Source organism: Scyliorhinus torazame, chromosome 13 (genome assembly GCF_047496885.1).
Source record: "Scyliorhinus torazame isolate Kashiwa2021f chromosome 13, sScyTor2.1, whole genome shotgun sequence".
NCBI lineage: Eukaryota > Metazoa > Chordata > Chondrichthyes > Carcharhiniformes > Scyliorhinidae > Scyliorhinus > Scyliorhinus torazame.
This window is the reverse complement of record NC_092719.1, coordinates 196,824,978-196,852,312: the sequence shown is the minus strand read 5'-3', so window position 1 is coordinate 196,852,312 and position 27,335 is coordinate 196,824,978. Positions and strand designations below refer to the sequence as shown.

At 43.9% G+C, this 27,335-nt stretch overlaps 2 protein-coding genes across 5 annotated transcripts in view; one reads left to right on the top strand and one right to left on the bottom strand.

Moving 5' to 3' along the window:
- Nucleotides 1-942: 942 nt before the first annotated feature.
- Nucleotides 943-23,426, top strand: cidec (cell death inducing DFFA like effector c). 4 transcript variants are annotated; one of them, XM_072472780.1, is made up of 7 exons: nucleotides 943-959; nucleotides 4,335-4,414; nucleotides 12,575-12,651; nucleotides 14,869-15,007; nucleotides 19,312-19,461; nucleotides 19,656-19,843; nucleotides 22,211-23,426. In XM_072472780.1, the coding sequence occupies exons 3-7, from the start codon at nucleotides 12,599-12,601 to the stop codon at nucleotides 22,344-22,346; spliced, it is 666 nt and encodes a 221-aa protein (XP_072328881.1). In that variant the 5' UTR covers nucleotides 943-959; nucleotides 4,335-4,414; nucleotides 12,575-12,598; the 3' UTR covers nucleotides 22,347-23,426. The 4 variants fall into 4 exon arrangements, with proteins under 4 accessions (XP_072328881.1, XP_072328882.1, XP_072328880.1 ...); XM_072472781.1 differs by lacking the exon at nucleotides 943-959 and adding an exon at nucleotides 12,042-12,119 and having other exon boundaries at nucleotides 3,968-4,414; XM_072472779.1 differs by lacking the exon at nucleotides 943-959 and adding an exon at nucleotides 3,972-4,180 and having other exon boundaries at nucleotides 4,276-4,414.
- Nucleotides 21,831-27,335, bottom strand: part of LOC140388495 (mitochondrial mRNA pseudouridine synthase RPUSD3-like) — a 34,880-nt gene continuing 29,375 nt past the window's right edge. Inside the window, exon 10 of the mRNA XM_072472778.1 lies at nucleotides 21,831-26,709. Coding sequence (XP_072328879.1) covers nucleotides 26,485-26,709 — 225 coding nt within the window. The 3' untranslated portion in view covers nucleotides 21,831-26,484. The remainder of the gene's footprint in view (nucleotides 26,710-27,335) is intronic.

Genomic DNA, 27,335 nt, shown 5'->3' with positions numbered 1-27,335 from the left:
CTGACAGATCCCCAAATCATTCAACCAATTAGTTACCCAGCAACATTCTAAAGTCCACCATTACAACATCCTTTATTTTAACCATTGCGACGTGTTTGCACCGACTGACCCGATGAATCATTCCCATCGTCTTTTACCAACTCGAAACTGTACTAGTCATACGATTCACTCATAATGACTGTGTTTCCTGACATTACATACTTCAACAAATGACCTTTTTGAGTTACTTTATGTTTATTTCAAGATTTTAGCTTAGATATTGTTTTTTTTTAGATGTTCGGGTTGATGTATGTGAAACTGACCCATCCATTGAGGGGTGGGTGTCTGGTTTAACTATCAGTGCGTCTATAATAGACTCAAATGTTTTGGGTTTTTTTAAAATGGCAACATTTTTCAGCAAATCCACGCCAGCCAGAGGACAACTTTTCATTGGAATCATTTACCGTGCTGGGATTTGAGCGGGGGATCCCAGAACAATTGCCCCTCGGTTCGTAGTTTACCCGATTTGGGGTTAAAGCCAATTCAAATAAATCAACCAAACCGAGGGACAAATTAAAGGGACAGCCCCTTAAAGGGACCCTGCACGGGCTGAATGTTAATGGAGGTGGTGTCATCGCAGAGGGGCAGTTAAGCAGAGCAGCTGGTGTCCCCCTTGGAACAGGTTTGTCTGTATAAATAGCAGTCTGCTGGAGAACATAGGCACAAGGTTTGGCTGGATTTGGGTGAGTGCAGGTATTATCTAGGGCACGTGTATCCTTTATCCCCTTTAGAGAGTATCCCCTTAGCTCATCCCTAAAGTGTGGCATAGAGATTGAGAAACACGTGGGACGAGAGATCCGCAAGTTGACCAGGTCTTATTTCACCTAACTTCAGCGGGCTGGCGGATGTTGGTGCAGCTTGTGTGAGCTCAGCGTTGCTGACTCCTCCCTGTGTGGCCCAGCCTGACTTTTTAATTGATGGTAATTATTATTATAGTGGGCGGTTCTTGCAACACATTTAATTAAATCGTTGACGCAAGGTCGGTGTGACTCTTTGTGCGGTTGTTCCATTTGGTCTTCTACTCGGTTGCAATCCCCGGTTACAGTTCCTGGAGTTACTAACTGAAATTGACGAATATTTTTAGGTGGGTCAGGATGTGAAATTGCCCTCTTTCCGTTGTCATTTCATGGGTAAACTACGTAAGCGGGAGAGAAGAAAGCCCCTTTTCCATTTGGACATATGACTGATTACCTTTTCACAACACATGACTTAAAAACATCATGGTGAAACGTTTACGATATAACTTCTGACTTGGTTTCTCCCCCCCCCCCCCCCCTCAGTGAACCTGCCTGAGGATGGAGGGCCACATGCTGCCCCAACTCGTACCCAACCCTGGGGTGGGGGTGGGAGAGAATATTGCAGAGCTAGAACTATGTGGTCTTTAATGATACAGCCGCGACAGTTCCTGTGGGGAAACGTTGACCATAAGACATGGGAGCAGAATTAGGCCACTCGGCCCATCGAGTCTGAAAGGGTGGTTCCAAGTGCGCCACTATTAAGGTAAAGCAAACTCTGCTGCCCCTGTCGGGCACCAGCTCCTGTTCAACCATCTCCCCTGTGATTATTGACCCGGGTCCCAATTAAGCAATGTCTTGATTTTAAAATTCACATCCTTATTTTCACCCCCTCTGTAGCCTACTCCTGACTATGACCCTGTGACATTTGCAATCCTATTTTAATTGCTCCACCACAGGAGATGCTTTCAATTGCTGAGGTTTTAAGCTCCTTAAATTCCTTCCTTAAGCGTCAGTCTATCTACTCCGTTTTCCTCCTTTTTGAAGACATTCCTTTTAAAAACTACTTCTGTCTTTTTGTAAGAAGTCTTAACAGCACCAGGTTAAAGTCCAACAGGTTTGTTTTGAATCGCTAGCTTTCGGAGCACTGTTCACCTGAGGAAGGAGCTGTGCTCCGAAAGCTAGTGATTCGAAACAAACCTGTTGGACTTTAACCTGGTGTTGTAAGACTTCTTAATGTGTTTACCCCAGTCTAACTCTGGCATCTCCACATCATGGTTTTGTTATGATTGTGTCTGGACTTGCGCTGTTGGTATGTTAGTAAATTCTACCTTTTTGAACGATGTACAATACAGACTCCGGAGGCCCTACATCAAACTTGTGTGATTGTGACTGATAGAAAATCATAGAATTCCTACAATGCAGAAGGAGGCCATTTGGCCCACCGAGTCTGCACTGACCTTTATAAAGATCACCTACGTAGGCTCATTCCCCCACCCCATCCCCTCAACTCCACCTAACGTTTTTTTGGGACACTTAAGGGGACATTTAGCATGGCCAATCGACCTAACCCGTACATCTTTGGACAATGGGAGGAAACCCATGCAGACACTCTGAGAAAGTGCAAACTTCACACAGATACGGGGAGAAAGTGCAAACTCCACACACAGTCCCCCAAGGCTGGAATTGAACCCTGATGCTATGAGACAGCAGTGCCAGCCACCATGCTGCCCCTTGTAGATATTTAGATGATATATTACACATTAAACATTAACTCTTTTATGCTACTCAGTGCCAGATTCTATTTGATAATACTCGTGAGCAATTTTACTATGTTAACATTGATAATATTTTAACTTGTGTTTGTGTAATTGATGCCATGCAATCAAGGAAGTGCCTTTCCTCTGGTTGGATTCTCCCTGTTGCACCTTCTAACCATGTTGTGCCTGCAGTAGATCAGGTGCACCAGCTGAAACAGCAGTGCCCTTATTAACCCCTTCCTCTATATATTGGCTTTCTTTCAATCCAACTCTGACATTGAGGAACGGCTGAGGACTCTGGGTCTGGAGTTTACAAAGATGAGGGGGGATCCTATTGAAACTTACAGGATACTGCGAGGCCTGGATAGAGTGGACGTGGAGAGGATGTTTCCACTTGTAACACCATCTCAGACTAAAGGGACCATCCTTTAAAACACAGATGAGGAGAAATTTCTTGAGCCAGAGGGTGGTGAATCTGTGGAGGCCAAATCACTGAGTGTCTTTAAGACCGAGATAGATAGGTTCTTGATTAATAAGGGGGATCTGGGGTTATGGGGAGAATGCAGGAGAATGGGGATGAGAAAATATCAGCCATGATTGAATGGCGGAGCAGACTCGATGGGCCGAGTGGCCTAATTCTGCTCCTATGTCTTATGGTCTTATGACTGACTTGCCACCTCTTCAGTCTTCAACTTTTCATTCCAAGTTTAGCTTAGCTGTGGCCCTAGATATTCGCTTGGATATAATGATGCTGGGCACGCATTTTCAACTCTGGATTATCGAGGCACAGTCTTAAAGCCACTCTATCACATTTATACAGTAGCCAAACTGGGGTGGAACTATACAATTTTCTTGTGATTCAAAATGGATAACTTAACTTTCACTGGTTCACCCTTGTGTACTTTCCTGACTATTTTTCATAAGGTTTACTAAGAAGCAGTTAGTGGAATGAGGCCAGGAATGAAGTGTAGAGCTGTTTACTTCACAGTTAGTGAATATACAAACTAACTGATAACATTTATCCAGCTAGTATTTTTATCCAGCTAGTATTTTCCTTTCTGGTATGTAAGTAAAATAATAACCTACACAGCCTCGCCCTGGTTAGTGGGCTCCATACACTTTAAATCTGTTTATAGTATTGAATCCGAGCAATGCATTTATGCAAGGTCCAGCTAGTTTTCCTTCCAGCAACCACCCCCCCCCCCACCCCACCCCACCCCACCTAAACATGGTACATTTGCATCCTTTTCAATAAACCCTTAAAATTGTGGGTTTTGTTCTCTTGTTTTCTGTGTTGTAGAAAGTTGAGGCTTTTTCTCTGATCCAAACTTTTGTATGGGTCTTGTTGGAAGGGCTGTTAATTAATTCTGTTACTACCAACTATCTTCTTTCCTTCAAGGAACCCCCTCCACAAAGTTTCAAATCCGCTTAATAAAATACTCAATAGAATGGATATTCCAAACTCCGAATGTGTGTGTGTATGCCTGGGATGACGTAGCATCTCCCCCATTATCAGTGATCATCACTAACAATTTCAGCGTCAGACTTTACCAAATACCTTTTCTCCCTTTTCTTTTAAAGCTACAGTAAGTGAATTCATTGTGTTTTAAAATGCAATCCAAAGTGGCCCAACCCCAGATGATTTAGGTGAGTGAGGAAGGAGAACTCTGATTTTGAAACGTGATAATAAACACTTTTCATTAACACACCTTCTGTGGAGCAATAACTGTCTTTGTTGGTAGAACTTTGATCCATGTGAGTCATTCACCTTTAATTGGAAACGGTGGACTTTTACCGTCAGAATTTAAAGAGTGGACAAGGAACACAGAGGCTGGAAAAGGACTGGATCAGGAAGCTTTAAACATTAAGATCAACTGAAAAGTGAGTGCTGTCTTTCCATTTTGTATTTGTCTATTTAAAAATTTGTATTATGTCCATAGTCTGCTTGGCTTGGGCAGAATTGACCATGTGCCAGGTGTATAAAAGTTTGTTTTCCTTTTCCATACACGAGACTTCATAGGACGTGGGTGCAGCTGGCCAGGCCAGCATTTGTTGCCCATCGCTTATTGCCCTGAACTGACTGACTCAGGGCTGTTGACAGTCAACCAGAATGCAGTGGATCTAGTCACAGTAGGCCAGATTGGGTAAGGACGGTACATTTCCTTCCAAAAAAGACATTTGTGAACCAGATGGAGTTTTCCAACAATCTATGATGGCTCTCAGACTAACTTTTCAATTCTAGATTAATCAAATTTAAATTCCACCAGTTGACATGTTATAGGAATGAACCCATGTCCCCAGAGCATTAATCTGGGCCTCTGGATTGCTAGTCCAGTGACATTCCCACTACGCTACTGGGTCCTGCCCTACTACAGTGAAACCGTTACATTGAATAGAATTTGAATCTGTATGAATTGACAAGTTTCTGTACTGGGGAGGGAGGGGGGGGGGGGGGGGGGGGGAGTGACACAGTGGTTAGCATTGCTGCCTCACAGCGCCAGGGGCCTGGGTTCAAGTCCAGCCTTGGGTGGCTGTCTGTGTGAAGTTTGCACTTTCTCCCTGTGTCTGTGTGGATTTCCTCCCACGGTCCAAAATGTGCAGGGTAGGTATTCAAAGGTATGCAGGTTAGTGGGGTGCGGGCAGAGTGAGCCTAGGTAGGGTGCTCTTTCAGAGGGTTGGTAGAGATTCTAAAGGCCTCCTGCACTGTAGGAATTCTATGGTTCTAGTGTCTTTAGGAAGGGTGTAGTGTGCATCTGTGTAAAAAGGTTCTCTCCTGTCAGTTCCAGCATTTGCACAGTAATTATTCTTTATTGTTAATGTATGGATCATAAGGTGGCAACTTTGTACCAAAATAAAACATTGGACGGAATGTAATTTTGCTCACCGAAGAAAGTGGGTGAGCACTGGGAGAATCTTAACCCAGTGTAGCTTCTTAACCCAGTGTAGCTGCCTATTGCAAACAACGACTTGCACTTGCAAGGGATCTATAGCAAAATGTCCTCCGGTGCTTTGCAAGAAAGTTTATAAAACAAAATTTGACACCGACTCACGAGGAGGTATTGGGGCAGATGACCAAAGATTTGGTCAAAGATGTTGTTTTTGAGCAGTCTTAAAAGAATAGATGGACACTAATTAGGAGTAGGCCACTCAGTCCCTCCCAATTCCCACCTACCCACATTAACCTTTCACCCCCTTGCTTATCAAGAATCTATCCGCCGCCTTTATCTTAATGTTTAAAGGTTCTGCTTCGCCACCTTTTGAGGAAGAGAGTTTCGACGACTCACTCTCCTCTTGAGAGAAAAAGATTGTCCTCATCTTTTTAAAACAAAAAGTGACCCCTAGTTCTCGATGCTCCGGCAAAATGAAACATTCTCTCTGCATTGACCCTGTATCTTGTATGTTTTAATCAAGAAAGAGGTAAGAGGCAGAGATTCTTGGGAGAGAACTCCAGAACTTGGCAGCTCAAGGTGCAGCTACCAATGGTGCAGCGACTTTAATTGGAGATCCCTTTAAGATGCCAAAATTAGGGAAGCACCGACATCTCGGCGGCTCATAGGCCTGGCGGAGATTATAGATGGGAACTGGCAGGATTTGAGAATGAGGATTCTACTTAAAAGAAAGAAAAAAATATTGTTGCCTAATCGGGAGCCAACATAGATCAGTGAACACCAGGATGATGGTGAATGGAACTTGGTGCAAGTTTGTAAAAACAGCAGAGTTTTGGAATTAGTTGAAGTTTATGAAGATGGGAACTCCAGTGGCTGTGTTGAGCAGTTGCATACGCGGTGACTCCCGATGGGGCACTCTGTTTTTGGTTCTTTTTGCCAATGTACGGGCAATTTTTTTTGGGGGGGGGGGGGGAAATGGGAATAGTTTGGTTGAATAAGATATCCCCCGTTTGTGTAATGTCCAGCAGAAGCAGTTCCAAGCAAAGGAATGCCGACGGAGTCTGCTCCAGCAGGGGAATGCATGGCAGTAGCGGCTTCTGCTGAGGTTGGGTCCCCTCCGTGGATGACCAAGAGGTTGGTTAGCTTCCCGGCCAATGAATTTAGGAAGCATGACTGAGGATTTAAAGAAGGCAATGGAGGGGGCTTTGGCCCCAATTGTGCGTCCATGGAGAAGTTGAACCGGTGGATGTAGGTACACGAGATTATTCAAAAGGTTGAGGTAGTGCTCTCTGATTGGATTGCCTCATTGGAGACAGAGCTGATGGTGGATGAGTGGAGGGTGCTAAAAGGCCAAGGTGGACGACCTGGAGAACCGCTCCAGAAAACCTTGAGGATTGTCAGGTTGTCGGGGGCCTGTCAGGTTGCCGGGGTCCTGGAGGGCTCCAGCTCCACGGATTATATGACCAAGATGTTTGGAAAGTTGGTGGGCGGGTAGGTCTTTTCAACCCCTTCTGTTTTTGACCATGCCCATAGATCACTGAGGCTTGGGAAGTGTCCGAAGGATAATGAGTTTTCCTTTTATTTTTCTCGCATCTACCAGGTCCCCTCCCAAATCGACTCTGTGATGGGTAGAGTCCTTCTCACGGGGTTGAAGGGGGCAGGTTACTCAGCGATCATTTTGTTGCATCATGCTCTGCGTATTTTGTGGATTTGTTGTTGGAGCCGGGTCACTCTGCAACTCCTGTGGAGACTGGACAAGGCAAGTATCCTCTGCTATTGGGGAGTTTGGTTAAATTTAGCAGGAATGAAACCAAACTCCCCAATAGTTTCATTCCTGCTAAATTTAACCAAACGCCCCAATAGTTAAGTTTAGCAGGAATGAGGCGGTCTCATCATCCATGCTCTGGGAGGCCCTGATGACGGTGGTTAGGGGGAAGCTAACTTTGTTTATGCGCATGGGGTTAAAGGAGGGAAGGTAGGAGTCAGAGGCTGGTGACATTCTCTAGGTGCCCCACCAGTACCCTATGCCCCAACGCCGGAAGTGCTGACAAACAGAAAGAATATACAAATGGAATTTGAGTTGTGACAACAGGAAAGGCGGTGACCCAGTTGCGTCGCTCAATGAATATGGGGAGAAGGCCAGCCGACTGGTTCACCAGCTGAGGCGGCGGGCAGCTTCCAGGTCAGGGACTCGGTTGGTGGGGTTGCTTCTGCCCCAGAGAAGGTGAATGAGGCGTTTGAGGGCTTTCTATTGTGGGTTGCATGAATCAGAGCCTCAAGTTGGGGACTCCTCAATGAAACATTTAGAACAACAAAGAACAAAGAAATGTACAGCACAGGAACAGGCCCTTCGGCCCTCCAAGCCCGTGCCGACCATACTGCCCGACTAAACTACAATCTTCTACACTTCCTGGGTCCGTATCCTTCTATTCCCATCCTATTCATATATTTGTCAAGATGCCCCTTAAATGTCCCTATCGTCCCTGCCTCCACTACCTCCTCCGGTAGTGAGTTCCAGGCACCCACTACCCTCTGCGTAAAAAACTTGCCTCGTACATCTACTCTAAACTTTGCCCCTCTCACCTTAAACCTATGCCCCCTAGTAATTGACCCCTCTACCCTGGGGAAAAGCCTCTGACTATCCACTCTGTCTATGCCCCTCATAATTTTGTATACCTCTATCAGGTCGCCCCTCAACCTCCTTCGTTCCAGTGAGAACAAACCGAGTTTATTCAATCGCTCCTCATAGCTTATGCCCTCCATACCAGGCAACATTCTGGTAAATCTCTTCTGCACCCTCTCTAAAGCCTCCACATCCTTCTGGTAGTGTGGCGACCAGAATTGAACACTATACTCCAAGTGTGGCCTAACTAAGGTTCTATACAGCTGCAACATGACTTGCCAATTCTTATACTCAATGCCCCGGCCAATGAAGGCAAGCATGCCGTATGCCTTCTTGACTACCTTCTCCACCTGTGTAGCCCCTTTCAGTGATCTGTGGACCTGTACTCCTAGATCTCTTTGACTTTCAATACTCTTGAGGGTTCTACCATTCACTGTATATTCCCTACCTGCATTAGCCCTTCCAAAATGCATTACCTCACATTTGTCCAGGTTAAACTCCATCTGCCATCTCTCCGCCCAAGTCTCCAGACAATCTAAATCCTGCTGTATCCTCAGACAGTCCTCATCGCTATCCGCAATTCCACCAACCTTTGTGTCGTCTGCAAACTTACTAATCAGACCAGTTACATTTTCCTCCAAATCATTTATATATACTACAAAGAGCAAAGGTCCCAGCACTGATCCCTGTGGAACACCACTGGTCACAGCCCTCCAATTAGAAAAGCATCCCTCCATTGCTACCCTCTGCCTTCTATGGCCTAGCCAGTTCTGTATCCACCTTGCCAGTTCACCCCTGATCCCGTGTGACTTCACCTTTTGTACTAGTCTACCATGAGGGACCTTGTCAAAGGCCTTACTGAAGTCCATATAGACAACATCTACTGCCCTACCTGCATCAATCATCTTAGTGACCTCCTCGAAAAACTCTATCAAGTTAGTGAGACACGACCTCCCCTTCACAAAACCGTGCTGCCTCTCACTAATACGTCCATTTGCTTCCAAATGGGAGTAGATCCTGTCTCGAAGAATTCTCTCCAGTAATTTCCCTACCACTGAAGTAAGGCTCACCGGCCTGTAGTTCCCGGGATTATCCCTGCCACCCTTCTTAAACAGAGGAACAACATTGGCTATTCTCCAGTCCTCCGGGACATCCCCTGAAGACAGCGAGGATCCAAAGATTTCTGTCAAGGCCTCAGCAATTTCCTCTCCAGCCTCCTTCAGTATTCTGGGGTAGATCCCATCCGGCCCTGGGGACTTATCTACCTTAATATTTTTTAAGACACCCAACACCTCGTCTTTTTGGATCACAATGTGACCCAGGCTATCTACACCCCCTTCTCCAGACTCAACATCTACCAATTCCTTCTCTTTGGTGAATACTGATGCAAAGTATTCATTTAGTACCTCGCCCATTTCCTCTGGCTCCACACATAGATTCCCTTGCCTATCCTTCAGTGGGCCAACCCTTTCCCTGGCTACCCTCTTGCTTTTTATGTAAGTGTAAAAAGCCTTGGGATTTTCCTTAACCCTATTTGCCAATGACTTTTCATGACCCCTTCTAGCCCTCCTGACTCCCTGCTTAAGTTCCTTCCTACTTTCCTTATATGCCACACAGGCTTCGTCTGTTCCCAGCCTTTTAGCCCTGACAAATGCCTCTTTTTTCTTTTTGACGAGGCCTACAATATCATTCGTCATCCAAGGTTCCCGAAAATTGCCGTATTTGTCTTTCTTCCTCACAGGAACATGCCTGTCCTGTATTCCTATCAACTGACACTTGAAAGCCTCCCACATGTCAGATGTTGATTTGCCCTCAAACATCCGCCCCCAATCTATGCTCTTCAGTTCCCGCCTAATATTGTTATAATTAGCCTTCCCCCAATTTAGCACATTCATCCTCGGACCACTCTTATCCTTGTCCACCAGTACTTTAAAACTTACTGAATTGTGGTCACTGTTACCGACATGCTCCCCTACTGAAACATCTACCACCTGGCCGGGCTCATTCCCCAATACCAGGTCCAGTACCGCCTCTTCCCTAGTTGGACTGTTTACATATTGTTTTAAGAAGCCCTCCTGGATGCTCCTTACAAACTCTGCCCCGTCTAAGCCCCTGGCACTAAGTGAGTCCCAGTCAATATTGGGGAAGTTGAAGTCTCCCATCACCACAACCCTGTTGTTTTTACTCTTTTCCAAAATCTGTCTACCTATCTGCTCCTCTATCTCCCGCTGGCTGTTGGGAGGCCTGTAGTATACCCCCAACATTGTGACTGCACCCTTCTTATTCCTGATCTCTACCCATATAGCCTCACTGCCCTCTGAGGTGTCCTCTCGCTGTATAGCTGTGATACTCTCCTGAACAAGTAGCGCAACTCCGCCTCCCCTTTTACATCCCCCTCTATCCCGCCTGAAACATCTAAAACCTGGAACGTTTAGCTGCCAATCCTGCCCTTCCCTCAACCAGGTCTCTGTAATGGCAACAACATCATAGTTCCAAGTAGTAATCCAAGCTCTAAGTTCATCTGCCTTACCCGTAATGCTCCTTGCATTAAAACATATGCACTTCAGGCCACCAGACCCGCTGTGTTCAGCAACTTCTCCCCGTCTGCTCTGCCTCAGAGCCACACTGTCCATATTCCCTAGTTCTCCCTCAACGCTCTCACCTTCTGACCTATTGCTCCCGTGCCCACCCCCCTGCCATACTAGTTTAAACCCTCCCGTGTGACACTAGCAAATCTCGCGGCCAGGATATTTATGCCTCTCCGGTTTAGATGCAACCCGTCCATCTTATACAGGTCACACCTGCCCCGGAAGAGCTCCCAGTGGTCCAGATAACCGAAACCCTCCCTTCTACACCAGCTGTTTAGCCACGTGTTTGTCTGCTCTATCTTCCTATTTCTAGCCTCACTGGCACGTGGCACAGGGAGTAATCCCGAGACAGGTTGGACAGGTTGATCTTCCCGAGGAGGCAGATTGGGCTGGAAGAGATCATGAGTTGCATTAGGCTAATGCAGATGGGTAAGGTGCCAGGGCCACATGGGTTCCCCATTGAATTTTATAAACAACTTGCTGGACAGCTGGTCTCACTTTTGCTAGATATATTCAATGATTCCATATCTCTGGTGTTATCGCCCACGCTGACACAAGCATCAATTTCCTTGATTTCTGAAGAAGGACAAGGATCCCATGGAATGAGGACCTAATCAGCCTATTTTGTTCATTGTTAAATGCTGGCGTTGGCAACGAGGCTGGAACCCTGTCAACCGGAGGTGGTTTTGTAGGAGCAGACTGGATTTGTGAAGGGCTGGCAGTTCCTGTACCAGCCTCCCCGAACAGGCGCCAGAATGTGGCGACTAGGGGCTTTTCACAGTAACTTCATTGAAGCCTACTTGTGACAATAAGCGATTTTCATTTTTCATTTCATCAGCCAATATCAGGAGATTATTAAATGCTGTGCTCTTGCTTTCCTCTGAGAGCAAGCCAGAGGTGATCATGCTGGATGCGGTGATGGCATTTGACAGGGTTGAGTTGGGATACCTCTTTGCGATCGTGGGGCGGTTTGCCTTCGGCCTAAATATGTGTCATGGATTAAGCTTTGATACAGGGCCCCCTTCTCAAATGTGCGTTCTGATGCCCTGAGTTTGGCTTATTTCCAACCGGAGAGGGGTGCCTGTGTCTCTTTTGCTGTTTGCATTAACAATCAAGCCATTGGTCGTTGCATTGAGGTGGAGGGGGAAGGAGCCGAGGGTGTCCTTGCATGCAGGCGATCTGTTTCTATATATTACGGACCCTCTCCAGTTGGGAAGAAAATTGAGTTGGCTCCTTCTTGAGGTACAAGCTAAATCTGAGAAAGAGTGATGTTTTTCCGGTGACATCCCCCCCACACACACTTTTCTTTGGGCTGGTAAGACTTCTCTGGTGAATAGGATGTTTTTGCAGAGGGGCAGGCAGTTGTGGGAAGGGGCTTAGCTTTACCCAATCTGTTATGTTATTACTAGGTGGTTTATATTGATGAGGTGCGGGAGTGGTTCAAGGATCCAGGATCGATTTGTGCAGATTGAGGAGGTTTTTAACATGTAAGCCAATTCCTTTATATCTTCACTTTGAAGTTACCTCTTTTACCTCTCATTGTTTTTCTCATTGGTATGCTAATTTGCATATCAAAACATCACTTCTGACAGCTGCCCTTATCAATTCCCCTTTTTAATTTAACTTTTTAAGAATTCCCCAATTCTTAACATGGGAACGATAAGCACTGATTTGGTGGGGAAGTGACAACACAATGAAGAATTTGGAAGAGGACAGAAAAGTTGGAAATGAGGTGGTGCCAGCAGATAGTTGGATATTCCTCTGAATTTAAACTTCTTCACTACAAGACATTTAACTCTGTATCCTTGGGTAAGGGTGTTACATTCTGACTGGGGTTGAGGTGAGGATTAGGAGAGATTTATTTGAGTGCAAGAATATTGTATTTCACAATCTCCATTTAATCCATTCACTGATCCTTGGAACTTTATTTTTAATTTGGCAGGTTAAACCTTTGTGAAAGTTGAAAATGGAATATGCAAAGAAATCCCTCCGTTTCTTATCTCCCAGTTCAATCTCCAGGTAAGATCGCCCACCTGTTGTTTTCCTAGCTCATCGGATTGTGATTGAAGACATGAGAATTTATTTTTACTGATCCTTCAATTCATACCACCACTTTGCTGTTTTTGTGGCCTTTAGGAACTGGGTTATGGGGATAGGGTGGAGGTGTTGACCTTGGGTAGGGTGCTCTTTCCAAGAGCCGGTGCAGGCTCGATGGGCCGAATGGCCTCCTTCTGCACTGTCTATGAAACACACTTTTCATGAACTGTTCAGGAGATTGTACTGTTGACTCTTGACCCTCCAACACTCTGCTGAACAAGACTGGTGCACCTACTGGTAGCTAGTAAAGGCTGCAATGGCAACCAATAAAACTTTTTGAGAGAATGGTATAGGGAAGGAGACTTTACAAATGTGTCTACTTTGTATATCACCTTGATTTAATTCCAATCAATAAGCCAACTATAGTTCCACCAATCCCTTAAAATAAGACTTTCAAAAAGGGAAAACAAATGGTCTGACATTTAGATAAAATACCATTTCACAGTAACTTCATTACAGTGTTCATGTAAGCCTACTTGTGACACTAATAATAATTATTATTCCTCTTTCTTGGCCATTTGAATCATTGGTTTATATATTTTAGCAAGGAATGGAACAGATTGGTTAACTCAATAGTGCTTGGCAGTTTAGATCTCATTCTTTGGATTATTGCCTGTAATTAGAACACCAAAATATTGTACCCAAACAGCCATGTGAATATTCTGGAATTAAAGAGAATGCTGGAAAATCTCAGCAGGTCTGACCGTATCTGTAGAGAGAGAAAAGAGCTAAAGTTTTGAGTCCAGATGACCCTTTGTCAAAGCATAGAAAGTGGGGGATATTTATACTGTGGGGTGAGGGAATGAAAGATGAGTCATAGCCACAGAAACCAAGGGAAAAGAGTGCTAAAAGTGACTGAAACCAAGGGAAAAGAGTGCTAATGGCAGTCCCCAGAGAGAATAAAAGGTGTGAAAGGCTAAACGGCAGAAAAATCATCTGACGTTGTCGAATTCGATGCTGAGAGCCCGGAAGATGAGATGCTGTTCCTGCAGTATTCTGGAGCTTGCAACATATTGCCTTTATGGGGAGCATGGTCAGTACAATGACCGAGAGGTTTCAAGAGGTCCAATTTGGTCTTTTGTGCCAAAGAGCACATGCAACAATTTCTTTCCATTGCTTTCTCTCCAGGCTAAACATTTGACAACATCTGAGTTCTCCATAGTTACAAGTCTACTTCAGACTTATCTTGCCTCTGGGTTAGGACATAGAATTTACAGTGCAGAAGGAGGCCATTCAGCCCATCGAGTCTGCACCGGCTCTTGGAACGAGCACCCTACCCAAGGTCCACACTTCCACCCTATCCCCATAACCCAGTAACCCCACCCAACACTAAGGGCAATTTTTGGACACTAAGGGCAATTTAGCTTGGCCAATCCACCTAACCTGCACATCTTTGGACTGTGGGAGGAAACCGGAGCACCCGGAGGAAACCCACGCGCACACAGGGAGAACGTGCAGACTCCATACAGACAGTGACCCAAGCCGGGAATCGAACCTGGGACCCTGGAGCTGTGAAGCAATTGTGCTAACCACAATGCTACCGTGCTGCCCACGTTGTTTTTATAATGAGGCATTTTTACGTGGGCAATTCATTGGCTACTTGACAGGCTGGTGGAGTGCCTCTAGCCTGGCTCCTACACTTTGAAATGTTTAGCTTGGTTAGCCCTACCAGAAGTTATATTGCCTCAATCATGGCTGTTGATCATTGGAGATATGCCTGGATCAGCCCTATGGCACATGTGCCAGGAATAGACAGGAAATACAGCCTTTCTGAAATAAAATGTTAAATCTATTTTGCCCCAGGGAACAAGTTATTGGTTTTGTTAATGTAAGATTCAGTAACTAATTAAGCACCATACTGGAGTGCTTTTCTCATTCACATACCTTTACAGCACAGTTAGAGGCCATTCAGTTCATCATATCCATACTAGTCAACAATGATCTGACTACACTAATCCCATCTTCCAGCGCTTGGTCTATATCTCTGGAGGTTACAGCAGCCCAAGTGAATATCTAAATGTTTTGTAAATGTTACAACAGTATCTGCATGGCCACCCTTTCCTTAGCAGTCAACCCAAGCAAATGTCTCTGTGGCAGTAGGTATATGAATGGGCATCTCCAATTTTGTCTTTTGAATAGGTGTGTGTCTGCCAGTGCATCAGCAACATCCCAACTGTTGCACAGTTCTCCGCAGCAAAGACCGTTCAGGGTGTGCAACTGGGATCGCAGCCTGAAGAAAGGCGTCATGGCTGAGGGCCTTCAGAATTTACTGGACAAGGTGAAAATTAATTTGCTAAATCTACTTTCCGTCATTTTTGGTGTGGGCTGGCAATTATTTTGTTTTGTACAAGGAAGTCCAAACTCTCATTTGTCTAAAGGTAAAATACCGCGGATGCTGGAAACCTGAAATAAAAACAGAAAATGCTGGAAATACTCAGCCGGCCTGTCAGCATCTGTGGCGAGGAACCATTAACATCCCGAGTCTGTATTACTACTTCAAGGCTCTGGAGAAGAGCCATAGGGACGCAGAACGTTAACTGTTTTTTCTCTCCAAATGCTGCCAGACTCGCTGCAGTTTTCCAGCATTTTCTGTTTTGCCAGGCCCCAGTCCCTGCCTCGGGGGACTGAGTGAATGTAATTTGTTGTTAACCCAAACCTCATCTGGTTGTTCCTATCATTTCAGAAGTTGGTCTTTGACCCTTTGTTTTTAAATATGGAATTAAAATATTTGCTCAAGTAGCTTGTGACCGAGGTTCATAAGCATTTGTAAGGTGCCAAATTCTTCTTTTTATCTGTCTATATGCATGTGCAACACCAGGTAACCAAATACGGACTGCTTTCTTCATCGTGCATTTGCTTGTTTTTGTTTATTGGATGTGGGTAGTGCTGGCAAGACCATATTTATTACAAATGCCCTATTCTTTGGTGAGAAAGTGTTTCTTTTAGTGTGTTAGCTGAGGAATTCCAGAATGTTGACTTGTGACGAATAAATAATTGGTGGCGTAAGGCTGGTTGCTGATGTTTCCGTGATGTTGCTGCTCTCCTTCTCTGTGGTATAGCGGCCATGGTGATGGGGCCAAGGGAGATGCTGTCAAAGTTTGAATTGCTCTACATGGTAAATACTGCAGCCAGATGTGGTACCGTTCCGTGGCAGGAGAGCAAATCAAACCGACTGCTTTGTCCTGAGCGGGATTAGGCCAGTTGTGGCACAGTTGGACAGATGAGCACTCCACTCCTCGAGTCTGTGAATATTGAAGAGATTGAAGGAGTTGGCAGGTGAACCATTTATCAGAGTGCCCAATTATTTCCCTGTTTTGAGCTACTTTGGTTCAGCTAATCTTTGGTTAATTCTTGACCATTCCCCCTGCCCTTCTCCCTCCAACAGAATATTGATCGTGGAGGTTCCTGTGATGGTACTGTTGAAGCTAGGGGAAGTAATTGGTTCCATTCTTAAAAGATGTTCAATGGCTGGCACCTGGCAACAAATACTCCGATTGGGTTCCGCCAGGGTCACTCCGCTCCTGACCTAATTGCAGCCTTGGTCCAAACATGGACAAAAGAGCTGAATTTGAGGTGAGAGTGACTTTCGCTTGATATCAAGGCAGCATTTGAATGTGACCTCAAGTGACCTTAGCAAAAATCAGGGGGGAACTCTCCACTTGTTGGGAGTTATACCTGACACAAAGGAAGACAGTTGCTGGAGGTCATCTCCGTTCTAGGACATCACCAGAGGAGTGTCCTATGTGAAATAATCTTTAGCTGCTTTGTCAATGACCTTCCTTCATTGTGGAAGATCAGAAGTGGGGATGTTATGTTCAGCACGATTCGTGACAACGCTGATACTGAGGTATTCCATGTCCACCGTGACAATATCCAGGCTTGGGCTGACGAGTGGCAAATAACATTTGTGCCACACCAGTGCCAGGCAATGACCATTTCCAACAAGAGAGAATCTAACCATCGCCCCTTGGCATTCAATGGTATTACCATTGCTGAATTTCCCACTGCAAACATTCTGTGGGTTACTGTTGACCAGGAACTAAACTGACTAGCTACATGACTACTGTGGCTACAAGAGCAAGTCAAAGGCTAGGAATCCTGTGGTGAACAACTTGCTCCTGACTCCTCCAACTACAAGATACAAGTCAAGAGTGTGAATAGTCTCTGCTTGCCTGGATATGTGGCAGCTCCAACAACATTCTAGAAGCTCGACACCATCCAGGACAAAGCAGCCAGTGAAGCTGACATCCCTTGAATTAACTTTTAAAGATACTTTTCTCTTAATGACTACAATATGTCCAGGTTGTGCTGTAGGCTGATGTTGGTCATGAATTTAATGTGTGCAATAGACAGTGATTTAAGACCGCTCCAGTCCTGACCTTGAGGGGAATTAAGGTCATTTAAGTAATTGAGAACTAGTTCGACACAAGACTGCATCTTGAGAAACTCCTACCGTTGCAAGCACTGGTTTCTGTCAACCACAACCATCTTCCTCATTGTTTCTGACTCCAGCTTCTTGATTATTTTCTATTGATGTACGGCTGCTTGGTGGCACTCTTAGTTGAATTTTACCGTGATGCCTTTTTTAGCCTCCAATGGTTCAGGCAAAACCTCTACAAACTATTGATGAGTAGGTGTCATTTGGTTTCTTGGAGAAGACTGAGGTGGAGGAAACTGGCCATCTTAGATTTGTCCTGGCTTTGTGCTAAGACCACCCTGACCAATTTTGCTGTCTGAGAGATTGCAGCTATGGTACTGGCATAGCTTAGCTTGGCAAGGGTGTGATAGGAGGAAAAACATTTTTTCATGCAGTGATTGGTTAGGATCTGGAACGCACTGCCAGAGAGTGTGGGAAAGGCAGATACAAATGATGCATTCCAGAGGGAATTCAGATTATTATGTGAAAAGGAAGAATTTGCAGGGCTAAGGGGAGAAGACCGGGAAGTGCTGCTAGGTAAATTGTTTCCTCATTCAGAGAGGCAGCACCGACACTATGGGCCAAATTGCTGCCTTCTGTGCTGGTTTAGTTCTTCCACATAAGTCTTCAGAGCTAGAGCAGGGACACGGTGTTGTAACCTTCTTGGTTCAGTCTCTTCCTTATGTCACCTGGAATAAAGAAAATCGGCATTAACCAAGACGGTGACCTCTGGTCAAGTAGCATTGCAATAATGCTGAATAAAGTTGCACTAGGGATCTTGTAGCTCATGATGCACATTGGTTCATTTTTGATTAGTTTCTTTTGAAACTGATACATGAACCCAAACGTCTATCCTTGCATACTCTTTCACCCAGAAGGCAACTATTTTTCCTTAAAATGTCTTCTTTCCTGGGATGTGCGCGTCACTGGCAAGGCCCAGCGGTTGTTGCCCATCCCTAATTGTCCTTGAATTGAATGGCTTACTTGCTCGACCATTTCAGAGGGCATTTAGAATCTACCACATTGGAGTCCCATGTAGGCCAGTGCGCGGACGAAAGGCAGATTTCCTGTCCTAAGATGACACGAGCGAACAAATCGGTAATGGTTTCATGATCATCATTAGACTTCCAAATTCAGAATTTTAAAATGGAATTCAAATTCCGCCACCTGCCATGGTCAGATTCAACATTGATTCAGCAGATATTGAAGTGTTGGGTACTCTTGAGACACAGACGAACCAACATGGTTGCGAATGGTACGACGCAGTTTTATTTCATTTAACTATTGACATAGTAAACTCTGGGACTCAGCACATGGTGACTGTCTGTGTGGCTGGCAATGAGGTCTGTGCCCTGAGCCGTCTCCTGCTGGACTGCCCAGGAAGTGTCGTGTTCCTTGTTTTGTACTGTGTATGTTCTTGTCTGTGATTGGCTGTCGTGTTGTGTGTGCTAATTGGTCCGTTGATCTGTCCATCATTATGTATGTATGTATGTGCTGTGATGTTCACTTGAATATCATGACAGACATTACCCTAGGTCTCTGGTTTACTACTTCAGCGATAACACTACTGCCTCGTTCTTCAGCTTAGTTCAGTTTAAACCGCCCCCTTCAGCTTAATTAAGTTTAAATTAGTTTTTTAAAGCCGACAGCAAGGTTAAATTATAGTAAGCTAACTGAGAAATGGGGTGGGGTGCTGCTTTTTTTAAGATTGACATCTTTTTGGGAGATTTGCTCCAGGAGCTGCCTGTATTTACAGACCACCTTTTTGGCCTCTTTTTGAATTGCACCACAATCTCCCTATCACTCTGCCAAAGCTAATTATTAACCTTGTGTGTATTGTAGATATTTTACTGCTTTTGGTGCAATATTGTTTAGGTTTGAGTCTTGCGTAACCCAGCTTGCTTTGTTTTTGCCACTACTCTTTCCTGTGTTTGAACCATCAGGGGCTGCTTTAGCACAGTGGGTTAAACAGCTGAGTGGGCTAAACGGCTGGCTTGTAATGCAGAACAAGGCAGCAGCGCGGGCTCAATTCCCGTACCCCCCCACCCCCCCCTCCCCCAAACAGGTGCCGGAATGTGGCGACTGGGGGCTTTTTAAAGTAACTTCATTGAAGCCTACTTGTGACAATAAGCTTTTATTATTATTATTTTACACTTTTACTGAAGGTTCAAGAATCACTGCACATAACATCCAGCACCTCGTTGCTACTGGAGGAGGATGGGACTGTCATTGAGACAGAAGAATTCTTTCAGACTGTACCAGATAATACTCTGTTCATGGCACTTGAGAAGGGGCAGAAATGGACACCACCAGAGGTGAGGAACGCAGCAGCATTTTAAAATTCTGTCATTTTATTGAAGCATGTCATCATTCCAGGTATTCTTCAAATCCATAAATCTTGAAAAAGCACAATCCTGGGGATAAGCTTATGGTAGTCCCAGAGTTTCATCTTTTTAAGATATTGCCTGGTGCTGAGAATAATTGTCAATTTTTTTTGTTTTAAAAACAGAATAGCGGGTTTCATCTGGGTTTCACAGATAGGTTGCGTAGAAGAAAAGATGTTGCCAGAATAACCTTTGACCTCTACAAAGAAAATCCTCAGGACTTTATTGGCTGCCTGAGTGTAAAAATGACATTCTATGGCTCGTATTCCCTATCGTATGATGTCCAATGTGTGGGAGCAAAGAAAATAATGCGGTAAGCAAATAAGATTTCCAAACTAAAATCATTGGATTGCTGATCAAGCGTGTTGTGGCTCCAGTGTTTTCCACTTTTTGAGTAGATATTGGTAGTAGGATTCATAGCACAACTGGTATTTTTAAATTCCAAAGATGCCAACCCAGGGCCCTCATTTCATGAAAATAATTGTCCTGACATGTCTAATCTTCAGCATGCGCGATATTTGGGAACCTGGCATTTGCTTTGGGGATGATTTTTTTTTTCTCTAGGGCTAGGGCAGTTTTCGGGTTGGATTGAAACCTGATGAGGCTTGGGTGGCAATCAAATTGTTCGAAGGTTCAGTGTCTAATTTGACCTCAACATGCCTGTGAAGCACCTTGAGGTGTTTCCTATTAAAGGTGCTGTGCTTAAAAACAAGGTATTGCTGCTGTTATCCAGAAATCCCATTCTCTGATCCCTGGCCTATCTCTCCTTGTTCCGTGTCCCTTACCAAACTGTCACTGAAATCCCGTTTCTCTACTCTTCTTCCATCCCCCCCCCCCCCCCCAATGCCCCCACAAATCATGCCATCAAACCCCGCTTCCTTCTCCTTTATTCCATCTCTAAAAACTTTTGCCCTCCTTCCATACGTATGAAAGGAATGTCCTTTCTCTTCTCGTGTCTTTGCTCTCAGCAATTGTGCATCATAATTTCACTTGCAATATGCAATTGAACTTTACTGTGTGGCTGCGCAATTTTGCCCTCCATCAGCTTCATGTCCCATTCATTTTCCCTTCCATTTTATTACTTGTTATTTAGCATGATGAGGCCCCCTCCAACTTGTGTCTCTTCTTCCTCCTTCCCTCTTATCCTCCATTTACGAGGGTAATAAACTACCTCGTTATTTCTCCATTCCACTCCTACCACCCTACCTCTCCATGTCTTGTCCTGCTTGAATAATATTTTGTCTTTTTTTTTTTCTCGCACGTCCATCACCTCTACGGCATTGTGATCCCAAAGCAATGGCAAATAGTACTTAACCCTGATAAGTGTGAAATGATGCACTTTGGAAGAAGAAACAGGACCAGGAAGTACGTAATGAATGGCAGGACAAGGTATTGAAGCTCAGGAACAGATGGAGTTTAGGATACATGTTCACAGATCCTGAAGGCGGCTGAGCAGGTGAATAGGGAAGTTGACATTTGGGACACTTGCCGTTATCAGTCATGGCATAGAATATAATAGCAAGGAGGTTATGATAGAGCTGTACAGAATGTTAGTTAGGCTGAAGCTAGAGCATTGTGTGCAATTCTGGTCATCTTGCTGTAGGAAGGAGGCGATTGCACTGGAGGGGGCACAGAGGAGATTCACCAGGATGTTGCCTGGGATGGAGCATCTGAGCTATAAGGAGAGACTGGATAGGCTTGGATTGTTTTCCTTCGAGCAGAGAAGGCTTGCGTGGTGGGTATGATTTGAGGTGTACAAGATTGAGGGGCTTGGTCAGGGTAAATAGGAAACAGCTGTTTCCCTTTGTTGAAAGGGCATAGTTTTAGGGTGAGGGACAGGAGATTCCGAGGGGATTTGAGAAACAAAATTCACTGAGGGTGGTGAGAATCTGGAATGCACTGCCTGGGAAGGTAGTGTAGGCTGGACACCTCCACCTTTAAAAAGCACTTGAAACACCATTGCATTCAAGGATATGAGAGAAGTGCTGGTAACTGGGATTAGCTCCAGAATAGAGGCAGACTCGATGGACTGAAGGGCCTTTTCTACGCTGTATGACAGACTGCTGCAACATCAAGCATTCTTTTCAGTTTGAAAATTTACTGGAGGACAAACCTGGATATTTCACTACAAGAAATCTTGCAACCTGCTGTGAACCTTTTTTTGTTTTACACAATCCTCACTTCAACCTTCAAATCTACGGTAATTTGTAAAAGTGCACCCTTTATCTGTATTCCGTCTTGCACATGCATGGAACTGTGTTGCATTGACCCGGGATTAATGTGTGAGAATGGAAAAACTGTTATTTTGAAATTTATGCTGCTGAATTATTTAATTGAAATACACACACAAAAGTAAGGCGACCGACCTCTTTGATACAAAACATACTGATTACAAGCAGTAAGAAAACAAATATATGCTTATACGCTTGATGCAATTGCAAAGTTGGTTCTTCCATTATTAACATCATCAACCTATACCCCATTTACTTCTCCTATCAAGTGGAAATGAGATCTAGTTTTTATCCAGCCCTAAGGTACCAAGTTTACAGAAGAGATTTACTTAATTGCTGACTTTGATCCCATAGACTAATTGCACTGTCGACTGGATTTTACACAACCTTTGAATAGCTCTACCTGTTTTCCAATGCCTTTCTATTCATTCTTTTCTGTTTGTTCTTAGGGAAGCCTTGCGTTTGACAATGTTTACTATGCAAGCTACAGGTCATGTTCTACTTGGAACTTCATACTATGTGCAGCAGCTGTTGGATGAGGAGGAAAAACAGGCAGCAGTCAAACCCCTCTGTGCCCTTGAATGAAATGTCTATTCTTTTAACACCTGTAAATGAACCTTTACCAGAAATCTCACTTTTGGTGTAATTTTTGTAGCTACAAAAGGTTGCCCTGAAAGAATGCATCCTGGTGTACAATAGAATGCTTTTGGTGAACTTGATGCAGAAATATATCAGAACATGTGCATTGATTATGGTATGTAGCATTTGAGGATATGAACCTGATTGCTTCATTGTGCCAATTAAGGAGCTATACTCTTACAGCGTAACACTTGTATAATTGGAGAATATATCTCCAGTATTTTTGTGGAATAATCATGCATTTGACTGAATATTTTAGGCTTCAATAATATCCATCAAAGTCACTATTTTCTCTAGCAAGCTCAGTTCCTGATTTGAAACTGGGCTATTAACTTTCTGGGGACAGGTTATTTCCCCTTTGAACGAGTGCTGCTCGTGTTCTTTCTGCTCACCTCCTCCTACACAATTTCCTAAATCAGTTTGTGTAGCTGGAGGTCATTGGTTAAAATGGAACTGGCACTTTTAACAAGTGAATGACTTTAAGCCACACCAGTGCATGGGTTCAGGAAAGACAGCAGCCAAGCTGTACAATTCTACTTTGTTTTTTCCCATCCTCCATTTTAATCTGCAATGCTATTGATCTGATCAGCCATATTCTAGAATGAATAGGATGTGGTAATATATTGCTTAATTTATTCTTGACTGCACAATGGAGCTGTAAATGTTTAACTAACGGACTGCAGGATTTATCCAAATTTTCCCCAATAAATCGTTTGTGGATGATCCTGTATAAAGACACTCAGCAGGAGCCACCTCTGGGATCTGCCTCCCTTCAAGAAGGAAATGATGGAGTTGACTAAAATCATGGGTATATGTTGAATTATTTTCAATGTGGCTATAATAAAAATGAATATGACAACACATTTAGCCCAGAAAAATGAGCACCACATATTAAATGTGGTCCTATTGCAAGCATACTCCTTACTGAGTTTTGGTTCCTTTGCACTAAAATGCTTCCTGTATAAAGTTGACAAGTGAAAAATATTTGTAATTACAAAGTATTTATTAAACCAAATTTTGACTGCAGTGTATCCTGACAAATCTTTTGTGAAGAGTTGTATCCTGGCTGAGAGCATTTTACCTTTTTTAGATGTACAACTTGATTACCATCAATTCAGTGTTTGATCTCGTGGTTTGGGCTTCCACTAATACAAGGTTTGGGGTGGGGAGAAGAGCAGGAGTCTGTGTTGGCTCTTTGAAAGAGCAATGCAGTTAGTCACACTCCCCGTGCTCTTTCCCCATACCCCTGTAACAAGTGCATCTGCAAAGACTTTGCTCGGTACTAAATCATGATATTGTGTGCCCATCATTACTCCTCGCCCTAATCTGCCTTTGTGCTCTTGTGCGCATGTCTAGTTCAAGTCATAAAGTAACAAAATCAAGGTAAAAATTGAACACCACCCCTGCAGAATACAAGCCATTATCCCATTAATATTAATAGAAAATCCCAGGGATAAAACATAATGTGAGACACGTCTTAAAACCCTTTTATTCTTTTAAACAATGCAATTCTGGGCCATTATTATAAATGACTTGATTAAAAATTGGCTTGTTCAAGTTTTAGCATTAAATTCCCAATGACACTATCTAATGTCTTTGTAGCACTGATATTTGAATTCTCAGTCTATACTATACCAGAGACTGGGTTTTAATCAGAAACATTGGAACATGTGTTTTTTCACCAGTTTATTTCGAACCAGGAGGCCACAGTGGGTTTTGATTTTAAAAATGCTCTTGGTTTGTCTTGCTCAGCGAAACACTCGAATCAGGTTGTGGGCTTGCATCACGTGCTTCAGTGATGACTTGGTGACCACAATACTAAGGTGCCCCAGTACTGTGGCTTTGCTTCCCTTGTTGGAGGAACTTTAGTTCAGCTCACATGTTCCTCTTTTTTTTAGTGTTCTCCTATTGCCCAGCATCTGAGGTGAAGTTCAAAATGCAGACTTTTAAAATTAATTCATGGGATGTGGGTGTTGGTGCCTGGGCCAGCATTTATTGCCCACCCCTGAGGGCATTAAGAGTCAACCACACTGCTGTAGGTCTGGGAGTTACAGAGCAGAAGGGCATTCGTGAACCAGATGGGGTTTAACAACAATCAACAGTAGTATCATTTGAATTCCAGATATTTTATTGAATTAAAATGTCATTATCTGCCATGGCGTGATTTGAACTCTGGATTACTAGTTCAGTGACAAATCCATTACGCCACTGAATCCCCTGCTCCCTTATTGGAGCATGTGAGGTCATGGTGCACACTGCTGTTGATTGATGTACAGACAGATGTTTCATTTGGATTACCAACCGTTTCACTTCTTTCCAAAATTAACTGGCAGGCTATTTCTAAACTGTCAACCAAACACAATTTTTTGTTTTTAAAAAAAAGTTCAGATAAGAGAATGTTCCTGCCTCGTCTTGTGTCTGGTAGAGGTAATACTAAAATCTACTATATCTCACAATACTGTCAATTTAGTAACAGCCCAAGTTTGACAACTTCATAGAACTAGAAAGCGTATCAAATAAAAATAGTTGTGCCCTCACTTTTCAAAAATAGTACTTCTACTCAAATATGAATCAACCGGAGTGACTAAAGGGGTTGTACCAGATTAATAACTCAGGCCACTTTCACTGACTGGTGTGGTTTCAAAATCTCTCATGCAGGTGATATTTATTTTATAAACAAGTTCCCTCACAGTTGCTGCAATAAGTGTGTGTTCCGTGCTGGACCATAGCATACATCAACAAGAGATCGACAGCTGCAGGTCAATGACTAAGGAGCTTGTCAGTCAATGGTTTTCCTCCCACTCCCTGTCAAGAACCATGAATTGCAGGTTGATGAGTATAAAAATTGTAAACCTCAGGAAACTTGTACAATGACTTTTGCAAGAGCAATCAATAATCACTAGGCGCTGTAGATGCACTTGCAATCAGACATAATCAGCAACCGTTATAGACAAGCAGGCGTAGTGGCAGGTTGTTGCTGGTAAAGTACAACCCGAGTGGAATAGGTTATGATTTCTTTCATTAATCTGTATCCCCCACTTTCTCAGGTAATGCATTCCAAATACTAATCACTCTGTGCAAATTATTTTCTTCATGTCACCTCTGCTTCTTTTGCCAATCAGCTTAAATCTTGCCATCTGATCATCAACTTTTCAGTCAGTAGGAACTTCATTTACTGTAATTAAAACCCTTCAGAATTTTAAAGGCCTCATCAAATTCTTGGCGCACTGTTAGCACAGGCAGCTGCCAGCTCGATTCCCTCATATAAATGCTTCATCTGGCCACTGCCAAATAACCCTTTCTACTCGGAAGACATTTTACAAAGTTATAATGTTTTGTATTTATGCAAGACTGGTGTCGATCCATCCTGCTTTGACTCCTGGATATAGGCCTTATGGGGCTGCATGTGGGTATAGTGAATGGCTCCCAGCTTCTGCCTGGAACCACAGCGTCAGCAGGGATACCAAAGATAACCTAGGAACAACTGTCCCTGGAGTAAGCGGGATTTACAACTCGTTGGAGTGTACCACCCTGTCCAGCATCACAGTCTGGTATTTCACCGTGATCTTTTTCTTTTTGATCCTTTCCTCCTGATTCTTCCCTGTCTCACCCAAGTGGTCATTCTTATCAAAGCTTAGACAATAAGTGTCAGCAGGATAGAGGTGTACAACGCACACGATTATGTTTTCAGCCACCATCTACATAGGCTAAGTGTTAGCCAATTATCAGAAATTCAAAACTCCGGCTGTTTTTACTCTCCTGCACCCAGAAGAATTAAGGTACGGCGCACCAAGATTATTTCTGGATAAAAATAGATTTTGGTAAATATCACAACACATTTCTACAGCAATTCTTATTACAGATAATTGTTCAGATTGTTTTATGGGACAGATACCTTATCTGGAATGGAATCTGCACTCATTCAAGCCCATTCTCTCATTGCATGCATGTGAGGAAACATGCCCGATCTTGCAGATTTCTAACCATCACTTACAGTTGGATTTTACTGCAAGATAAATGGCACAGAGAAATGATACTTCTCTAACCCAGAGTACTGGCTTGAACTACTGCTGAACGCAGTTCCTTATTTTCTTTTTGTCATATTTTCTTCAGCAAACTCATTCATTGTTAAACCCAAGAGTTCCAGAGTCCTAAGGAAGTAAGCTGGTGGAGCCACCGTAATCATGGTCGCTGATTTCTTTGTTTCAAACGGTGGAATTACAAGTTTGTGTAAGTGAAGGTGAAGTGGCATTTTCCACATCTGTTTCTGGTCGAAATGCAGCATCCGCAGCAAGGATTCATCCAATACCTAAATGAGTTAAGTAAAGGGTCAGCAAGGGTTTCCAATACCTTGGTGGGCAGCACGGTAGCAAAGTGGTTAGCACAGTTGCTTCACAGCTCCAGGGTCCCAGGTTTGATTCCCAGCTTGGGTCACTGTCTGTGTGGAGTCTGCACGTTCTCCCAGTGTTTGTGTGGGTTTCCTCCGGGCGCTCCGGTTTCCTCCCACAGTCCAAAGATGAGCAGGTTAGCACATGGATTAGCCATGTTAAATTAGCCCTGTTAAATTGCTCTTGGGTCAGGTGGGGTTACTGGTTTATGGGGATAGGGTGGAGGTGAGGGCTTAAGTGGGGTGCTCTTTCCAAGAGCCGGTGCAGATCCGATGGGCCAAATGGCCTCCTTCTGCACTGTAAATATGATATCTACTGATACTGGGACAGACACAAGACTAATTCAACTTCAAGTTAAGATTTGGACATAAATGTCTAATGTATCCCTGAGAGCATAGGGGAAGATCCTTAAGACTGGAAATATGATGATGTTAGCATGAATCAATGATTATAATAATAATCTTTATTAGTGTCACAAGTAGGCTTACATTAACACTGCAATGAAGTTACTGTGAAAAGCCCCTAGTTGCCACACTCCAGCGCCTGT